The sequence below is a fragment of the Chaetura pelagica genome, unplaced genomic scaffold, assembly GCF_000747805.2.
Source record: "Chaetura pelagica isolate M959 unplaced genomic scaffold, ChaPel_1.0 scaffold181, whole genome shotgun sequence".
In the NCBI taxonomy this organism is placed as follows: domain Eukaryota; kingdom Metazoa; phylum Chordata; class Aves; order Apodiformes; family Apodidae; genus Chaetura; species Chaetura pelagica.
In genome coordinates this window covers 230,113-248,067 of record NW_009951992.1, presented here as the reverse complement: position 1 = coordinate 248,067, position 17,955 = coordinate 230,113, and the positions used below count along the sequence as shown (strand labels likewise).

The window sequence follows — 17,955 nt, the reverse complement described above, 5'->3', positions numbered from 1 at the left end:
AAGCTGAAGCTGTGAAATGGTTTTCAGCTTTCTCCTTTTAGAAAGAGGTCTGGCTGTTTTGCAGTCTCCCAGACACAGAAATTTGGCCTCTACAGTAACGTTAACCAAAACTAGCAAAGCAGAGACTAAAGCCTTTCTCCAAAAACAACCAACCAAAACCACAAAACCTTTCTAACTTAGCCTGGGATGAGGATTAAAATCCTCCTTAGAGAGATCCAAACAAATACCTCCTAGAATAATATTGCTTTCAAATGTATTCCAGGAGACTGCCTATTATAAAGTCTGAAGATGAAAGATGTAACTAGTTGAGAACTGGAATAGTCTGCAATTTCTATCACAGGCAACTTGTAGAAAGACAACAGAAGTATTTGGCAGTTGCTTAAGCAGTTGAGATCCTTTCTTTTTGCTGAGTGATGGATTAAATGGTTAAGCAAAATTATCTTCTTGACGTGCTTTCTTGGTTTCCCTGCCTCCCTGTTGGCACGTACATCCATGCTCTGTGTTCCTCTTCCATCTGCTTCCACTTTCCAAATTTCTAACACTTCACTCTTAAAATTTTGCCTTCATGTATATGATTGGAAAAGGAAAATATCACTGTAAACCATAAAGGCTCAGTAACTGGGATGAATTTCGACCTACACTTTAAAATTCCTCGTAAGCTTTGCTATCAACTCCAGCAGGTTGTGGTTGCAGTGCTGAACACCACTCATGTGGAGACTGTTTCTCTATCAGGGTCTGACTACCAGATCCTGAAATGAGGCAGTTAGGGGTGGTATAGTCTTGATAACTTGGTGGCAGTCACCTAAGGATGCAGATAGGGTGGGGGAACCACTCCAAATTCAGCAACTAGCGTGGTTCTCAGGGAACTGGTTGTCTTGTTTCATGACCAGCCTTTCAGGGATGTAACTGGAACTTGGTGGAACAGCAGTTTCAGGGATATCAAGGCTATTGGAGTCACAGAACCACTTAGCACTGTTTAGGAAAGCAAGCCTGTAAGGACAGCAGAGGGGGAGTTGTTTCAGTGTTAAATTACTGAACCACACACACAGTATTTGCCTAACCAGCTAGACCTGAATTGCTGTTCAAACAGTGCTTTTCTGCCTGACGTTGGCAATCAGGGAGCTAATTACACTGGATTAGGGGTTTTCTCTTAATTACATGAAAAATTTAGTGTGGCTGATGTTCACGAGGCTGCAGGGAATTAAGGCAGAAGCCATGTGTTTATCTACAGGTCAATTAAGGAAGGGAAAGCAGTAATGTGGTGTAGCTTTGTCTCTCTCACCCGTGGACCCCAGCCTGAACCTATCTCATGGTGTTGGTTTTGGGCCACGGGCACGATGAGGGATTAGCTGTGCTGGCTGGTGTGCAAACAAAGGCAGGGGCTTGGGGGAAGAGCTGCCTCTGTCCTAGCTTGGTGTTTCACAGCTCTAGGGCAGATCTGCTTCACCTCCTCTGCAGAGGAAAGTACAAGCAAAACCTTTCAAGGTGAGGCAGGCACAGGCTGAGTCCTGTGGAGCTGTTCAGGGCAGCTCCATGGGATGCTGTGCTGCTTGTCCACACCAAAATGCTTCAGCCCAGTTGTAGCCCTGCAGCCATTGCCCCTCTTCCTCCTAGTTTGGAGTTATCTGATGTTGCTTTGGCTGGGTCACCCTGTGTGACCCACCCTGCCTCCCTCCTCTTCTGAATTTGAACTTTAACTCTGAGTTTGGCCATTCGAGGACCAGAGAGTTGATGCCTCCAGCAGCATCTTCCTTCTCCCCTGTCCTGATGCTCGGCAGGGTGTTTGTGTTGTCCCGGGTCTGCCATGTGTGACTGGCTCTCCCGAGCTGGGGACAGCTGGGTGTGTCAAGCCCAGGAACGTCCCTGCTGTGTTCAAGGGAGCGTTCAGCAGCACCTCATGTGCTGCAGACAGAGCTTATTCAGAGCCTGTTCATCTGCTTATCTGCTGATTAATTCTGAGTTGCTGGAAGGGGCATATGCTGATGGCTTAGTGAGTGCAGACACTGTAGGGATGGTTTTGGTTTGTTGTTTTGTTTTTCTTTGTTTGTTGTTGGATTGTTGTTTTTGTTTGTTTTTTTTAAATCCTTGATCTGCCCCAAAAATAGCATTTGGGAAGCAGCTCATGGGGCAAAAGTGATCTTCCTTGGCATGTGCCACACATGCTGGGAATGAGCTACCTCAGGCTTCCGTCTGCGGGAGACTGGAAGATCTGAGTGTGAATGAGTTGATAGGAAAGCATAAGGAGACATTCAGCTCCTGTGACTTTATACTTGTCTCAATCCTGTCAGGGGGCTTCAGTGCTTCCAGTGCTGGGCCCTGTGTGAGCACGTGTCCTTGAGCAGTGCCAGCCAGTGCTTCGTGCCGTGGTTCTCCCGTGCGCGCAGGGCCCGTGTCCCTGCTGTCTGGTTAAACACGGAGGAGCTGAGCTGTGGCAGCACATGGGAAGAGGAGAGAGCTGGGAGCTCTGCCGGTGTGGAGCAGCCCTCGGGAGCTGAGGGGCAGTGCCAGCTTGGCTGTGGCTCTGCTGTCCTTAAGTGACCTCGCTCACAAGGCTGTTGCTTCAGTACAACTCAGCCTGTGCACAAACAGCAGGCTCAGCTGCTGCCCTGAGCTGCGGGCTCCTTGGTGTTCTGGCCCATTTCTTAACCAGAAAATGCCTGTTTGGTGCCTGCAGCTCCTCCGGGACATCTGCAGTGGTTGTACCCAGGGCTGGGGGGTGTTCCCTGCTCTGGGGCAGAGCGGCAGGGCTGTGGGAGAGCCTCATTCCCTGGGATTTAAGCTGAGCTCCGTGCTCTGTAATTTTCTCACATCCTCTGCCCGAGCAAGGTTAGATCTGATCAGTAACACATGACTGGTTCTGCACACACAAGTGAAATCAAAAACGTGCATGGCCTCCCCATTCACCTCGTCGCTCCTGTCCAACCTAAAGTCTTGCAAAACTGCCAGGCAGGATTTCTCCACAAGTTTGTAAAACCAAAAGATAACAAAATGTAGATTCTTTTATTTCCTTCTGGGCTTTGGCCTTTAGTGGCTGCAATTTGGCTTGTGCTGCCACGTTCCCGGGGGTGCTGGGCAGGAAACCGAAGTCATTTGAAACATATTACTTACATGATGTTTTTGAGAAGGAAAGAGAATAATATTTCCTGAGGAACTTTCTGGTTCCCACCTGATGGGCTGGAAGCCCCGACTTGGGAGAAGCAGCGTTTTTATGTGACAGTTTTTGACAGCCATTTAGTTTTTCCCTCCTTGGGGAGAACCGCAGCGCGGCCGCTCGCTCAGAACAGGCTCCACAGGAGACAATCTTGTCTAAGTGGTTTTTTATTCCATCTTACATGGCCGCTCAAGGTCAACAAACTAAACTAAGCAAGGCCAACCCCTTCAGCTGTGAAATGTACTGCTGTAGGAGGGTGAGCGTGGGGAGGGAGCTTGGCTGGGAGCTGGAGGCTTGTTCAGCTGGAAGGGCCCAGGTGAGCTGAGTCCTGACACATGGAGCCATCTGGGGGGGCTTTGGTGAAGAGCTGCAAATGGGGTATGACCCCATTCAGAGCAGATACCCAATACCTCTCTCACCCTAAATAATACCAGCTCTGTGCTTCCTCATGTTTTCTGTCCATCATAAGAAGACTTAGAGAGGCTTAAGCACCATGTCCTGGTTCCTTTCACTGTGGCTGTTTCTCTCTCAACAAAATGCTACTTGCAACCCCCATCACTAGTGGTGTCCTGTGGGAGGCAAAGGATGAGTTGTGCTGCTCTTCTCTCCTTGCTCCTGAGTCCCCTTGGGTGCCTGCAAACACTGAGCCCAGCTATGGGATCAGGACAAAGAGGACAAAAAACCAGGGTGGGATCAGCATGTCCTCTGCACAACCAGGGCTGCTAACCTGGCTGTGCATCCCTGCTAGCACTGTGTGTAAAAGAAGATGCTTTAGGAAAAACAAGAATCTCTGCCTGTTACAGAGCTGCCCTCCTCTTTGCTTGCCTCTGAGGGAAAGAACTGGATTAAAGCTGCACGAAGCAGAAGAAGCAGGGGTAAATCAGGGAGAGAATGGCAGAGGTTGGAGGAGCACATTGCAGAGGGGTGAGTGAGCAGAGCCTTGGGAGAGCAAAACCTACCTCCTTCCTTTCTCTTGGAAGCCAACACTTATCCTTTTTGATTATTTCCTTGCTGAGCACGAAAGTGTAAAGCCTGAAAGCAGCAAGGAGCTGCTGACTTCATGATTCTCATTGCCCAGGGAAGCACTGAGCCATCTCTTTAAAAATAATACAAGAATGTAAAGGGAGAGGGGTACATATTGCTGAACAAAAGAGAGGGAAGTCATTGCACGTTGCAGCTCTTTGTTAGGGACAAATTAGAAGTTTTGTACCCTGCTGTAGACATGCCCTGAGCTGTCTTCCTTCCAGGGAGTAAATACACAGGATGCTCTCGAGTGTTTCCATCTTGAATGGATTGTACTTTGATGCTGGTGGAAGGTGAAAGGCTGAGAGTTCTGAATCTCTAGCAATCGTCTCTTTGCAACAAGTGCTCCAAAAACCAGAGTGCTGCTCCTTTACATTGTTCCCTATCTGGAAGCCTGTTTCCTGGAGCCCTCCCAGTTAATGATCTCTACCTCTCATTTTAGAACTGGGCCTATTTTACACTGGCTTTCCTGACCAGGAGGAAAGACAATCTTTTGGGCACTTCATTCAGTCCTTTTTTTATCTCACTCTACTGTGCTTGGCTAAGCCAGCTCTGATCTGTGCCATGAAAGTGGTTGGACTTTGTGCCAGTTCACTGAGACGTGCTGAGCCTTCCTGAGAGGGCAGGGGTGGGAAAGAGCTTCCCTCCTGCTGGGAATCACCAAGTGCTGGGACACTAGGACAGGGCAATGCTGCGGGTTTTAAGCACTGTCCAAAGCAATGCACCCCAGCCAGCCTACCCAAATCTGACTCTAATGAATCGTGGAAGAATGCTACTTAATTAATTAGCAGCTCATTTGCATGAGGTGGCACATTATTAAAGTTCTGCCTGCAAGTAGGGCTGTGACAAGGTGTGAGCTGACAGCTTTTCAAATAAGAAGTCTTTTAAAGGAATGATCTTCTGAACTGGCAGCTTTGTTCTAAACGAGCCTCTCATGCAGTAATAAATTAAAGACATGGAGGCTGCTGATTAGTCTCTGCATGGTGCCTCTGTACCATCCTCCCTGTTTTATCTTGGAGGATCAGCTCTTCAGAAGGGTGGAGGGAGCAGAAGAATGGAAGAAGCTGATTTTAGAGCTGGCTTGGAAACTTCTCTTGCACTGGGATAAGGAGAAAGCCTTACTCCTAGGGACAGTTGTCCTCCCTTTGTGCTGGGGATGCAGGGAGTGAGAGTTACCTTGGGCTGGTGTGTGTGTTTGCTGGGTTGGCAGCCTGTGCTGCAGCCTACAAGCCCCCATTCCTGCACAGCTGCCTGGAAGCCCAAGGGGTTTCTCTGTGTTCTTCCCCAGTTAGCCCAGCATTTCCCAGGTTGTGACTTTGAAAGTTGAACTAACATTTCCCTAGCAGAGAAATGGGAAACACGGGTGGGTGTGAAAGACACATACACAGAGACGTTTTTGACATGAGTATTGAATTTGTAGAAACCTCAGCTCTATAAATAATTTGGGTCATGAAACCTGATCAGAATGAACTCAGCATTCCCTTCCCTCTCCCTCAACCCCATTTTGAAGGTGGAAACTCGGGCAGGTGGCAGCTCAAGCAGTCAATGTTTGCAGACCCTGGAAACAAGGGGTTGTCTGAGCAGAGGGTGCCACCAGTTTCATCCATCAGGAAAGGCTGTGTCTGAGCAAGACAGGCACAGAGGAGACCTGTCTCCTCACACGTGTAGCTTCCGTTAAGGACAGGAAGCAGATGGAGAAGGAAAATGTTTCCTAAAAAGGGGATTAGGCCCCAGAAAGCATGAGCAGGGAGGTGGTCTGGTCTTTGTGCTGTTTTGATGATGTGTCTTCATTGTGCCCAGCAGCAGGAGGGAGAAGCTGGGAAGTGAAGCTGAGTTTGCTCGGGTGGTCTCCTGGTGTCTCTCTGAGGTTCAGAAGGAGCAGTGAATTTGAACACCAGGGCTTTGCAGGTGCCTGTGTTGCCCTCCATGGAGAGCAGGGAGGAGCTGGGGGTAGAACTCAAATGCACCAAGTGCCAGCACCTGAACCCACCACTCGGTGTCACCTCTTGAAATCACTGCAAAAAGCTTCTCACCAAACTGCTTTTTCTCACCAGCTGATCCTGTAAAGTTTTGCAAGGGTAACCCCAGTGGGGGTTACTGAGTGTATTTAATGTTTAGTCAGACAGTGTAATTCTGAAAAGGATGGATTTTCTCCTCCCTTGGAGACTAGATCTGTTGGTCTTGAGGAGCTGTTTTGCTCCAGGCCACACAGCATCGGGACTTTCTGGAGTGAACCCAGTGATTGAGGCTTCCCTGTGCTATCTCTGGGGTAAAAAAATCAGGTGATGCCCACTGTGACAGATGTATTCTCTCCTCATTTGAGAGAAATACATAAAGAGAATGTGACAGGAGAGAAAGAGACTGGGATATGAGGGGGCCTCCAGGTAACGAAGTTAATTGGATATGCTGATTTGAATTGAATGTGCATGTAAGGGTTGTCATTAACTTCCTCATGGACATATCTATGATTTAAGGGAAAGATACTTAATAGGATTACTATTCCAGTTTAATTTCAAGGGGGAGACTTCCCACATTGAGAGCAGTGAGTTAAATCCCCCTCCTGGTGTTCCTGCTTGCAGAAGGTGTGTGCAGGGAGAGCTGGTTCTCCATGGCTGAGTTACTTCTCCCGCAGGTTGGGACATGGGGAGGGATGGGCATAGGGCAGGGCTTCCTGCACCCACAGGTGGCACCCAAGTCTGATCCCAGACCTGGCTGTACAATCCTCAGCAAGCCACTCAGCTCCCATGGGGTTTGTTCAGCTGCAAACAGCTCTGCCTGAGCTCCCTGAGCACCAAGACTGAGCAGATGTTAGCAGTGATCTGAGGGAGTCTAAGGGGTACTTTACTCCCAGAAAAATGTCATATAAATTCTGAAGGGCTCTTTGAAACTTCTTATCTGGAGATTTGTGATTTCTATTCTGGATTCTCCCCTCCTAGAGATTGCTGTGCTTTTTTCTGTCAGTCTGTGGGAGGCAGACATCAGTGTGGGTAACCTTGTAAAATGATACTGTAAGAAAGGATGTTTGAGAGTGGGGGTGGCAGCCCTGGCAGGTCATCTTCTGCACTTCACCTAAGTTTTAGTCTGGTGTGAAAGTAGAACAGCCCAGTTTAATTGAATCAGATTATCAAAAGTAAATAAGTTCTGCAAAGACTGTCTGGTGAAGGCACACAGAAAATCTAGACTGATATTTATTTATTTTGTCCTGTCTTTGGGGGAGCTTTTGCATGGCTGAGTCTCTTGCTTGTGAAAACTTCCAGCAGTTCCAGGCTGAGGCAGGAAAGACCACACAGAACCATGGACTGAAAGAGGTAGGGAAATGCTTTTTAAACTGTACTGTGCTCCAGCCTGATTCAGAAACCTGCTGCCAGTAACGGTCTTTCTGCTGAATTTCCAGCACTGAAGCAAGGAATCCATCATAGAGCTTTAATAGGAAATGCCCAAGAGCTGAGATGTGCAGATGTAAATGGCAAAAAGTGGCAATTCTGCAGAGATGCACCTTGGCAGTGAAAGCTGCTCCTTGTCTTTGGTTTCTATTTCAGGCAGCAGATGCAGTAACGCTCCAGTGCACATTCCCAGAGCTGATACACTTCTACTCAAAATGTCCATTTTACACAAATGTGATGTTATTAGATAGTATTCACCCTGAAGGGCTAGAAATCCTAGCATGAAAGGAGCAGTCCTAAGGCTCCAGGGCTGAGTGGGCTTTTCACTTTGTCACTGCTACATACAAAGACGAGCAAACTCAGCCAGTGCCTTGTGCCTCCTGACCAGGAGCATCATTCCAGGAGCCCATCCCACGTCTCCATGGGCCATTCCACGTGGAGCGGTGCAGCCAGCTTGCTTTGGGACCCGTCTCCCATCAGGTACCTGCACACGTGGGGAGAAGCTGCAGTTCTTGAGGAGTGAAGGGGTGACTTTGCATCCAGAATCCAGGATGGGGAATCAGTCCCTTCATGCATGGACCTATTCAGCTGTTTTTTCTGGCACCAGGCGCCTCATCATGAGTCAACCTCATCAAAACACTCGTAATGAAAACAGACAGGTAATTTAATCATGGAAAGTTCCTACAAGGAAATTCGATGTCTTCTGATGGAAGCCTGCTGGGGGGGAACTGGAAGGGAATCCAGATGGATCAGCTCTGGTACAGGCTGGGCAAAATACCTAAGAGCAGCTTTAGTGCAATAGGTGTGTTGGAGCCTCCCCGTCGTGTCAGCTCCCTGAGCAGCTCGGGCACTTATCGCTGCGGGGGCTGCGCTGCGCGGGTACATGACACAATGTGGTGTTTTGCTAATCTCTTAAGATAACGCTGAGCTTATGCCTGCAGTCTGTGTTGTGGGAGCATTAGAGACACAAATCTGTGTGGTGCCTTTGAAGGCTGCAGCTCCCTGAATGGAGCAGTGTTTGGGTCCATCACACAGGGCCTTTCTCTGGCCTAGCATCCTCTGTTTGGATTTGCAGATTCTGTCATTAGACACTTTTCAAGCCATTTTTGTAAACATACATCAGAGGGACTGAGGAGAGTGCTGTACCTCAGCCCCGTCCCACTCTGTCCCACTGTTCCCTGTTCCTGGGCTCAGGGCTGAGCCCATCCCCAGGGTCGGTACCATCTGCTGGTGCAGCGATGGGTCAGTGGTTGTTTGGTGCTGGAAAGGCACCTGTAAATTAAGCAGAGGAATTATTTCTGTCTCCAAACGTCAACAAGAGGCTTCCTGCTGTGGAGATGATCCTTTTTTTCTTCTGCATTCACAGGAATCATAATTTTTCTTGTCTGACATCATAATTTGTTGTCATGGAAACCAAACCCTCAGGAAGAGATGCAGTGGAGCATCCTGGCATCAGTGGGTGTACCTTGGGCACTGTCCTCTGGACACAGGGCTGTGGGCATAAGGGTACAACAGCAGGGACAGCTCTCCTCTTGTCCTTTGGTCTCTGAGTGACATGGAGCCATTTCACCTTGCCAGGCTCGGTGAGAGACCCTGGGCTGTTCCTTCTGCCTACAAGGGAGGCAGGAGGGTGCAGACAGCACCCAGCACCCCGTGCAGGGTTCCAGCTGTGTCCCAAGACACCCTTGCCAGGCTGAGCTCCAAGCACTTGTACAGGCTGGAGGAGCCATCATACACATGGTGCTGTCTCCATCCCAGAGCCATGATTCCCAGTTGGAATTGGCCTGCACGGAGCTTGTCCAGTGGTATCTCTCTTTATTAGCCCTGTCTGACCTCATTACTAGAAAGCAGCTCAATGTAACGAGCTGCCGGTGCCCCCAGGGAACTCTGCAAAACAGTTGTTTTTCACAAAGGCTGCTGATCCTTCATGCCCGGCGTTTCCACTCCCATTTGGCCATTAATCAGGGGTTTGCATGGAAGTGGCTGCGTGTCCCTGACAGCACAGTGCTCCTGCTGGTTGTTCCTCAGGTGATTTTGCAGCCTGGTCCCTGTGTCCATGGCACAGGAGGTGACCAAAGGCAGCACGGTCACTTGGGTTTGCATCCCCCAGCAAAGTACTGGTCTCAGCCTCTAGTTCTCTGTATTTCTGGAAGGTGATTTGTACAGGTGCAACTAAAGCAGAATTTGATCTGCTTTTTCGTTTCATTTTCCTTTCTTAAAGTTCAAGGCTTTTCAGCCAGGCTTGGGCTGCATCATCCTGCCACAGGCTCCCTGGCTGTTAAACCAGAGCAGTCCAGTTCACACCTGGTGTTCTTTTATATCACTAACAACTCAAAAGATAAGGAGAAGATAAAGAAATGCAGAAAATAAATGTGTTTGTGTACACAACATGTCTCTACATGGCAGAAGGCATCAGGGCTCTTTCCAAGAAGAGGATTTATTTGGAGGAGGGTGCAAGGGAGCATCTCTCCTCTATGAGTGTGAAGATATCATTGTATTTCCAGCTGGGGTGGCACATTACTCAGATAAATCTTAAGATGCTTAACAACCTGCTCTCCTACCTCCTGGGGACATGAACCAGAAAAAACAGACATCCCTTTCTGCTGCTCCATCTTGCCTCTTCTGAAGGCTTAGACTTGTCCAAAGCCAGTTCTTCGTGCCTCTTCCCCTGCAGCACAGCCAGGCAGGGACTGATCGAGCAGCAAAACGGGATGTGGCAAGACAGCTCAGCGTGAGGCTGCAGCAGATGGCATCTCTGTGATAAGAGGTTTTTCCAGGGACAGGCAGTCCCTGTGTGTCCCTCTCCTAGCAGGGCAGTGGGCATGTGCTGCACAGCACCCGTGTGCAGGGCAAAGCCCCCCTCGAGCAGCAGTGCCACGAGCCATCGGGCCAGCAGCAGCTTCACCAAGCCCTTGGCTCTCTCCATCCCTCTCCTCTCCCTGCCTGATGGTTGCCAGTGTTTGCAGCTATGTAGACACCATGTTGCAATCAAAAGGCTATTCAAATATGCAAATCCTGGTAGGAAAGACAATGTAAATTGTTTGTTTATCCTCCCTCCCTTCCCCTTGCACAACCCCCAAGGCCATAAATTATTAACTTTGGGAAGAGATGGCCCGTCCTCAACAGCAGCTGCTGCTGGCAGGGATGGGGTTTGTCACAGCTTGGGCAGGTTTTCCTGCAGGAGCTGGGGGTTGTCTTTTGGTGGGGTGGATGGAAACTGGGGGCCTGTCAAACTGCCGAGGTCGAATGGCTGCTGTGTTAGTCCTCTGCTTGCTCAGCACTATGGGCTGGACCAGGGTTTCCATTGCTGAATCCTGCAAATGGGAAAGGAAAGGGATGGCAGCAGCAGGACTGGTCTTGTAGGAGGCTTCTGTGGCAACAAGAGGTGATGGAGATTGTCTAACTCTCCTCCTTTATGCATCAGGAGGGAAAAAAAATAATAAAAATTCTCTGCAGTAACTTGTTCTTGTGCTGCCTGTGGAGTCTTGTTGCCTCCTTTCAGGCTTATTTTGGAGAGTCTAAAAGGTCTTTGTGACCCCTGGTCACTCATAGCACACTGATAGTCTGTGTGCTCCTTTAGGGTCACAAAACTTTTTCATTATTTCTCATGGATTGGGGAAATCACCAACTTCAGTGGAGAAGGAGCCTTTGCTTTAGCTCCTGTGGGTGTGTGTTGGTTGCTTCCAGTTCCTTGCTCTGCTCCAACTTGTGAGCTGAAATTTTGAATGAGATTCCTTTTCCCACCTCATCCTCCACCTCTCACCCTTCCACCCCCAAAATAAAATTGGAATTTGGCTGCTCTGAAATCACCTGTAATCTGTTTGTGCTTCTTTCAGATCCGAGCAGATGGGCCTCCCCACGGCGGGATTCAGTATGAGGTGGTGCCGGTGTTCAAGGACGGGAGCCCAGTCCTTCGGGACATGGCCTTCTCCACCCATCACAAGTACCTGTACGTCATGTCAGAGCGACAGGTGAGGTGTCTGCTCTGTGCCTCCGAGCCTGCAGCTTCCTTCCCTCAGGAATGTGGTGCTGGAGCGCGTGGGGCTGGGGCTGTGCTGAGCCCCACAGCCCGGGGGTCGAGGTGTGCGGGGGGAGCAGCAGCACAACAGCAGTTTGGTTTGTCTGCCTCTGCCCAGAGATGGTGGTCAGTGCACAGGGGAGAGGGTTGTGCCCACTTGCTGGTGTCTGCAGGTGCTGGAAACTGAGCTGAGCTGCAGGGGGGAAGGCTGGTCTGGGGCTCTGAAGCATCCCCGCCCAGAGGAGAGATGCTGAGCCAGCAGTGCTCCAGATTCCCTCCCTGCAGCAAGACTGGCTGCCTGGGGGTTGCATAGTTTTGTCTGAGCATCCCTGAGAATGCCTTTATTTATTGATTTGTGTACTGGTGCGATTGAAGCGGTCAGGAGTGGGTGATGCTGGTGCTCAGAGGTGGATCCTGGGTGGTGCTGGTGGGTGCTGTGCCAGCAGCCTTAGCTCCGGGTCCACGCTGTGCTGCCCAGTGCTGTGCTGGTCCTGCTGCCACTGCGGGGCGATGCCCGGGGCTGGTTGTGCCAGCCCTGCTCGTGGCTCCTGCCCTGCCCCAGGCACACAGCCCTGGGCAGGGTGCTGGTCTGTGGGGACCAGGCTTGGAGAAAGAAAAAGCAAAATCATTAAGATGGAAATTTATGGCCAATGGCCCATGGGAGTCTGTTGCTTAGGGGAGCCAGCACAGAGTAAATAATCCGGGAGCTTCTGTTCTTCTCTGAGACAAAAACCACACAAAGTCTCCACCATTAAGCCAGACTTCTGGGTTCACTGACTCGGCTGAGCATTTTATTGGCCATTACTCATGACTGTGTAATTCAGATTAATAGAGCTGGTGCCGTGTGGGTGGTGGTGACAGGAGAGGGGTTGCATTGGAAGATGTCTGGATGCTATTAAATTGTTCTGTGTTGGGTTAACCCTCTGGTCACTAACAGTTTTCCACGTCTGCTGGTAAACAAATATCTGTCCTCCCACCTGCTCTGAGGGATGCCCTGGGAGAGATGTGGTGTGAAGTGCTCAGGGATCTGCTGGTGGAGGTGGAGAGCAGTGATGGGAACAGCTGTCCTTGCACCAGGGAGCTCACAGCTCCTGCCAGGGCCAGCAGCACTGCTGTGCTGACCTGTGGCAACAGAAAAAAATGGGCAAATACTTATCTTGGTTATAAGGTTATTCAAAGCCAGGGAATAAATACTTCAGAAGAGTAAGAAGTCTCCTCCCTGCTAAAAGACTTAACTGATCAAATCCCTGTGGTTAGAGAAAGCAGCATATGCTTGTTAGAGCAACTCAGTGATAGAAACTGTCATAAACAGCAGATTTAGGATCCTATTCCATCTTGGACTTGGATTAAATGGTAATAATGAGGATCTTTGTGAACTCTGAAACGGAATTACTTTATAAAAATGTGAATGTTGTGGTCAGTCTCTGCAGGAGCTGTGTGCTCCTCGTGCTCTTGGGAGGGAGGAGATGGTCTGACATGTATCTCAAACAGTCGAGGAGTTGTTTTCCTTAGGAGGAAAATCCAGTGGGAATGCTTCCAACTCATCCTCTATGAGGCAAGAGAGTCTTAACATTCATCAAAGTGCTAATTTGCTTAATTGTGAAACAAAAAGATGTGAAGAGAATTAGCAAATAATAGAATATTCCTAGACCATTAATTCCTCCCTGGGGGCAGCTCCAGGAGCAGGGGGGACACAGTCCCTCATTCCTTGCAGGACTTTGCTGCAGGATTTGCCTTTTGCCCTTGTCAGGTTTTGTGCTCTAGGTCCAGAAGTCCTGGTGTGCTGTTACATATGGATTTTGTCAGCTCCTGTGACCTCCCTGCCCTGAGCCTGGCAATGTGGTGGTTCAGCAAAGTGGAGGGGAGAATATATTTTTTTTCCTGAGTACTATTTAAGGAACCTGATGATTGAAAAGGGGTCATTGCCAAGAGAAGGAGAGAGGTCCCCCAGCTTCAGAGACTGAGGCTGTAAATGGTGGGAAGTGCCCTCAGAAGTACTGAGAAAATACAGTAAAAATGTCTTCTGAAGTCTGGAAATCTGGAACAGAATGAGATTCTGCCACAGTGACATGACAGAGAGAGCAGCTGCTGTTCCTGTCGATCTGCTGCACGTTGATGTGCTGGGGGAGGATTGTCCAGAGCCTGTGATGGAGAAGGACACAGGATACATGCCCATGTCAAAACACATTTTCAAAAAATGTCAGAGCCTTTTTTGTGGAACTGAGCTGAGCAGTGTGTGCTCCCCAGCACTGCGGGGTGGCAGGTCCTGAGCTGCTGTGCTGTGGTGGCAGGTACAGAGCAGCAAAGAGACGCGACGCTCCGTGTTGGGCTGTCATTGTGCTGAATAAACTGAGCTGTGTGGATGCTTCCCAAGAAAAGACTAGATGGAACATTGTGGTAGGACACTCATGTTCCTTCTGTGCTCGCAGCAGCCAGGATCAGCTTTATGCTGAAATGCATTAGGGAAGCAGTTGTGGTTGTAGGCACAATCCTTCCCCGCTCCCCTGGCTCCTGTCCCAGCCCCGTCTGTGCCTTGCTCCAATTTCTCTGCAGTCCTTTTGAGCTCTCCATGAGCCTTTCATGTTTCATTGCCAACTTCTTGCAAAGCAGAATATTTGACATTTGATTTCACTCCCACAAAGCACAGAAGCAACAGTTGCACAGCCTAGTCTGGGGGAGAGAAGGATAAAGAAACTTTGCTTCCAGCCGTTTATTGAGTTCTTCAACCACATGATGTAAGTGCTTCTCAGGAGCTTCTACAGGCACTTCTCCCTCTGCACCTGGTTCCAAATAGCTCTTATGGCAAAAGAGAAACTAGTCTGACCCTACTTAAAGCAGAAATTCGTGTCTCAGCTTTGTTCTAGCAAGCAAGCCCTGGTCCTGCCCACAGACGGGGAGGGCTCAGTGCTGCTGGGATGGAGACATGGAGCACTGGGGAGCCACCAGGAGCCCCCGAATTAAAAATCTTCCCATTTTCATGGTGAGTCTGTGATGGAGCTCACACCAACCACCCCTGCATGTGCAGAAGAGCTGCTCTGGTTTCTTGCTTTCAGAGGGAGAGACTGAGGCTTACAGGGAACGTGCTGCTTATACTGAGAAAAAGTGGGTTTATAATTCAGTCCTGAAGCATTAATTGTCTGTGCATCAGGGAGATGGTTGGTTTTTTAAATGCATGAAAGCTCAGTGCCTTTCAATTAAATAAGCCCTGTAGGATGGGAACAGTTTTATGACTCCAAGGCTGCAGCCCCTTTTCTTGGCTGTATCTGCTCTCTGTGCGAGTTCAAACTGTTGCAGCTCTGGTTTCACAAGCAGCAGGTTTGACTTGGCTCCCACGTACACCTTCAGCAGCTGAGAGCTAACCCTGTGAGAGCTGGTGGGCAGGCTGCAGCTCGGGGATTATACAAGCTTCAGTGGAATTGGGGCCAAAGATTTTTGCAGCTCTTGATGGCAGAAGAAATTTTGTTATTTTTAATCTGAGAGTGAGTGGAGGCTCAGGCAAATGGGGGCCAGGCAGCAGGGCAGGGACTGCTGGCTCCAGGAGATTTCACCACCTAATCAAGGGCTATAAACACAAATTTGAAAGCAGTGTGATCAAAATACTGCAGGGCTCACAGGAAGGACTATCCTTGTGCTAGTAAAGAGAAACATGACCCAGCAGGTCTCTTCCTTCCCCAAATGCAGAGCTGTGAGCCCTGGCTGCAGGCTGGCTCCAGGAGATTTCACCACCTAATCAAGGGCTATAAACACAAATTTGAAAGCAGTGTGATCAAAATACTGCAGGGCTCACAGGAAGGACTATCCCTGTGCTAGTAAAGAGAAACATGACCCAGCAGGTCTCTTCCTTCCCCCCAAATGCAGAGCTGTGAGCCCTGGCTGCAGGAGCTGCAGGAGGTGCTGGTGGGTGCAGGATGCTGGTGGGTGCAGGATGCTGGTGGGTGCACAGCAGCCAGACCTTCCTCCTTCATTTTCCAACACCTCTTTTCAGCTAATGATCTATCGTTTGTGCTAATCATGTAAAATGCTTTGATGAAGTGCTGGGGTCACAGGGTGTGAGTCTGATGGGTGAAGAAGCCCCTTCCTAATGAGGTACCTGGGTGGGATGCTGCAAATGCAAAATTCATCTTCCACAAGCATCCTCCCAAGTCCCTGCACATTTCATTGCCTCGGAAACGCTGCTGCTCTCAGCTCATCCATAGTTACTTCGGTGGTTAATTCTGCCACAGGGGAATGATTTCATTCTGGTTTTATGTGCTGTGTAACAGAGCTGCATCCGCTCTGTGACTGGGAACCTCACCGTTCCCGTGGTAGAAATAATAACCCATAATCACCCAGTGAAATGCAGATAATGTCAATTAGCACGGCAGGGCTCAGAGGGCCACAGACCTCTGTAGCCTGGGATGTACTGAGGAAGCTTTTGCTCATCTAGCAGGTACCAGATGCTCTGCAGTTGGGATGCTGAGCCCCTCCCTGCCCATTGCAGGGCAGCTTTGCCTTAGGGGGTGGCAGGGAGGGTTTAGAAGGTGCTGTCTTCTTCTTGTCTTCAAATGAGCACTCACTAGAGCACCAAAGCAATTCTTCATGGCTGATGTGAGACTCTTGTACCTGGTTGATGCAGCTCAGAGGCAATGTTAGGAGCAGAGCTGTGCTCCTGTCTGTCCCTTGGTGATGGGAGGCAGGGAGGATTCCTGCCAGGCCCTGATGATTCCCTTCAGCTGTGGGGAGAAGGACAGCAGGGAAGGCAGAGCTGATGCTGGCAATGATGGCCCTGGGACCAGTGCCAGTCAAGCCACCCCACTCCCCAGTGACCCAGGGGGTCAGCACTCACTGCCAGGAACACACTGGGGAGCTTATTGGATAGAGGAGATGGAAGGAGCTGGTTTGTGTACCTGCAGCCACTTTATCCCAGCCTGGTCTCTTAACCAGTGCTCTGGGCATTGTTACTGTGTGTGCATCTGCAGTGGGGGACAGTGACCAGTATGACCAGTCTGGCCTCTGGCTGCATGGGGGGAGCAGGCAGTGCTACCAGAGCTCACACAGAACCCTTTTCCACCCAGTGACATTCCCCCTCCCTCTTCCTTATAGATCATCGTGGCTTTAGCTAAAGAAACTGTCTTTTCATCTGCTCTGTGTTAGCTGTGAAATATTTGCTTTGCAAAGGGCCCTGTGGCAGGAGCTGCAGCTCTGCAGGAGTCTCTGCAGATAATTTGTTGTGCTGCTCCCTGTCCTGTAACCCTGAGATGTTTAAGTCCTGTGAAAACAACTTTGCTTTGGACTGAACTTTCTGGATGCTGATTGAGAGGGAGGCTGAGGGTTGGGGGTGGGGGAACTGCCCAGATGATTTAGAAGAGATTGGAATTGGAGTGAGGGCTGAGAAAAACAAAGAAGTCCATCAATTCTCTGGTACTGAGGCTGTAAATACTGATGATGTCCTGAAAAGAACTGAGAAAACACAATAAAAAATGCAAGAGATGTGGATAAAAGGGTCTGGAGTCATCAAGAGGGAAAAAATGAACTGATTAAATTTTTAACTACATTATCTGCTAGTTGAACAGCCAGTTAGCTGGACATAATCTTAGCACAGTTTGAACCGCTGGTACCGGGAAGATGGCTCAGGTGAATCCCACTGGAGGTGTCCAAAATCCTGCCTCCAGGAGAAGCTCCACCCTGTCCTGTCTGTGCAGGTGGGTATGAGTGCTGCAGCACTTGCTGTCTCCATCCACGTCCCCAGTCTGGCTGGGACCTCCTGCCACTCCAGCACCTCAGGGTGGATAAGCACACTTGCCCAACTTGTGTTCCATCAGGAGCAGGATGAAGTAGCCATGAGCTGGGGCAAGGAGGGGGTGCTCTTTTGAAACCTGCCCACTGGCAGTCCCTTTGTCACCTCTCTGGTCACAGTGGGGCTGCTGTGCCAGTGGTCAGGCTGGTGACAGGACCTCTCCCAGTGCTGCAGCCTGCTGAGATTTATGTGCAGACACAAAACATTCCGGGGTGTGGAGTTAAGTGCCAAAGTCTTTGAGGTAAGGAGTACTTGAGAAGAGAACTTCTTTGGAAGAAGTGGTAAAAAATGTCCCAATGTAAAAAACCACTGGTTTGTTTATTTTCTAAATAAGATATATTTTAGGCATTGCTCATAGCATTGTTGCTTTGAAGTGCTTGCTAGGTTTGCTTTCAGGGTTTGTTTGGTTTGCTTTGGTTTAATTTGTATTAGTCTATTATTTCCCCTACCAGTCACAGCCACAGGGTTCCCTTGTGTTTTCTTCAGTGTTTGCTTCCCTTTCCAATTCCTCCTGTTCCACAAACCTATTGTTTGATTTTCAGGCAAGAAACCACAGTACTGAAATATTTCCAGAATTTCCTTTACATGCACATACCCCCCCCCC

At 49.4% G+C, this 17,955-nt stretch overlaps 1 protein-coding gene across 1 annotated transcript in view; it reads left to right on the top strand.

Annotated features, from left to right (window-relative positions):
• Positions 1-17,955, top strand: part of PLXNA2 (plexin A2) — a 132,932-nt gene that overhangs the window by 33,568 nt on the left and 81,409 nt on the right. Inside the window, exon 3 of the mRNA XM_010001745.1 lies at positions 11,394-11,528. Coding sequence (XP_010000047.1) covers positions 11,394-11,528 — 135 coding nt within the window. The remainder of the gene's footprint in view (positions 1-11,393; positions 11,529-17,955) is intronic.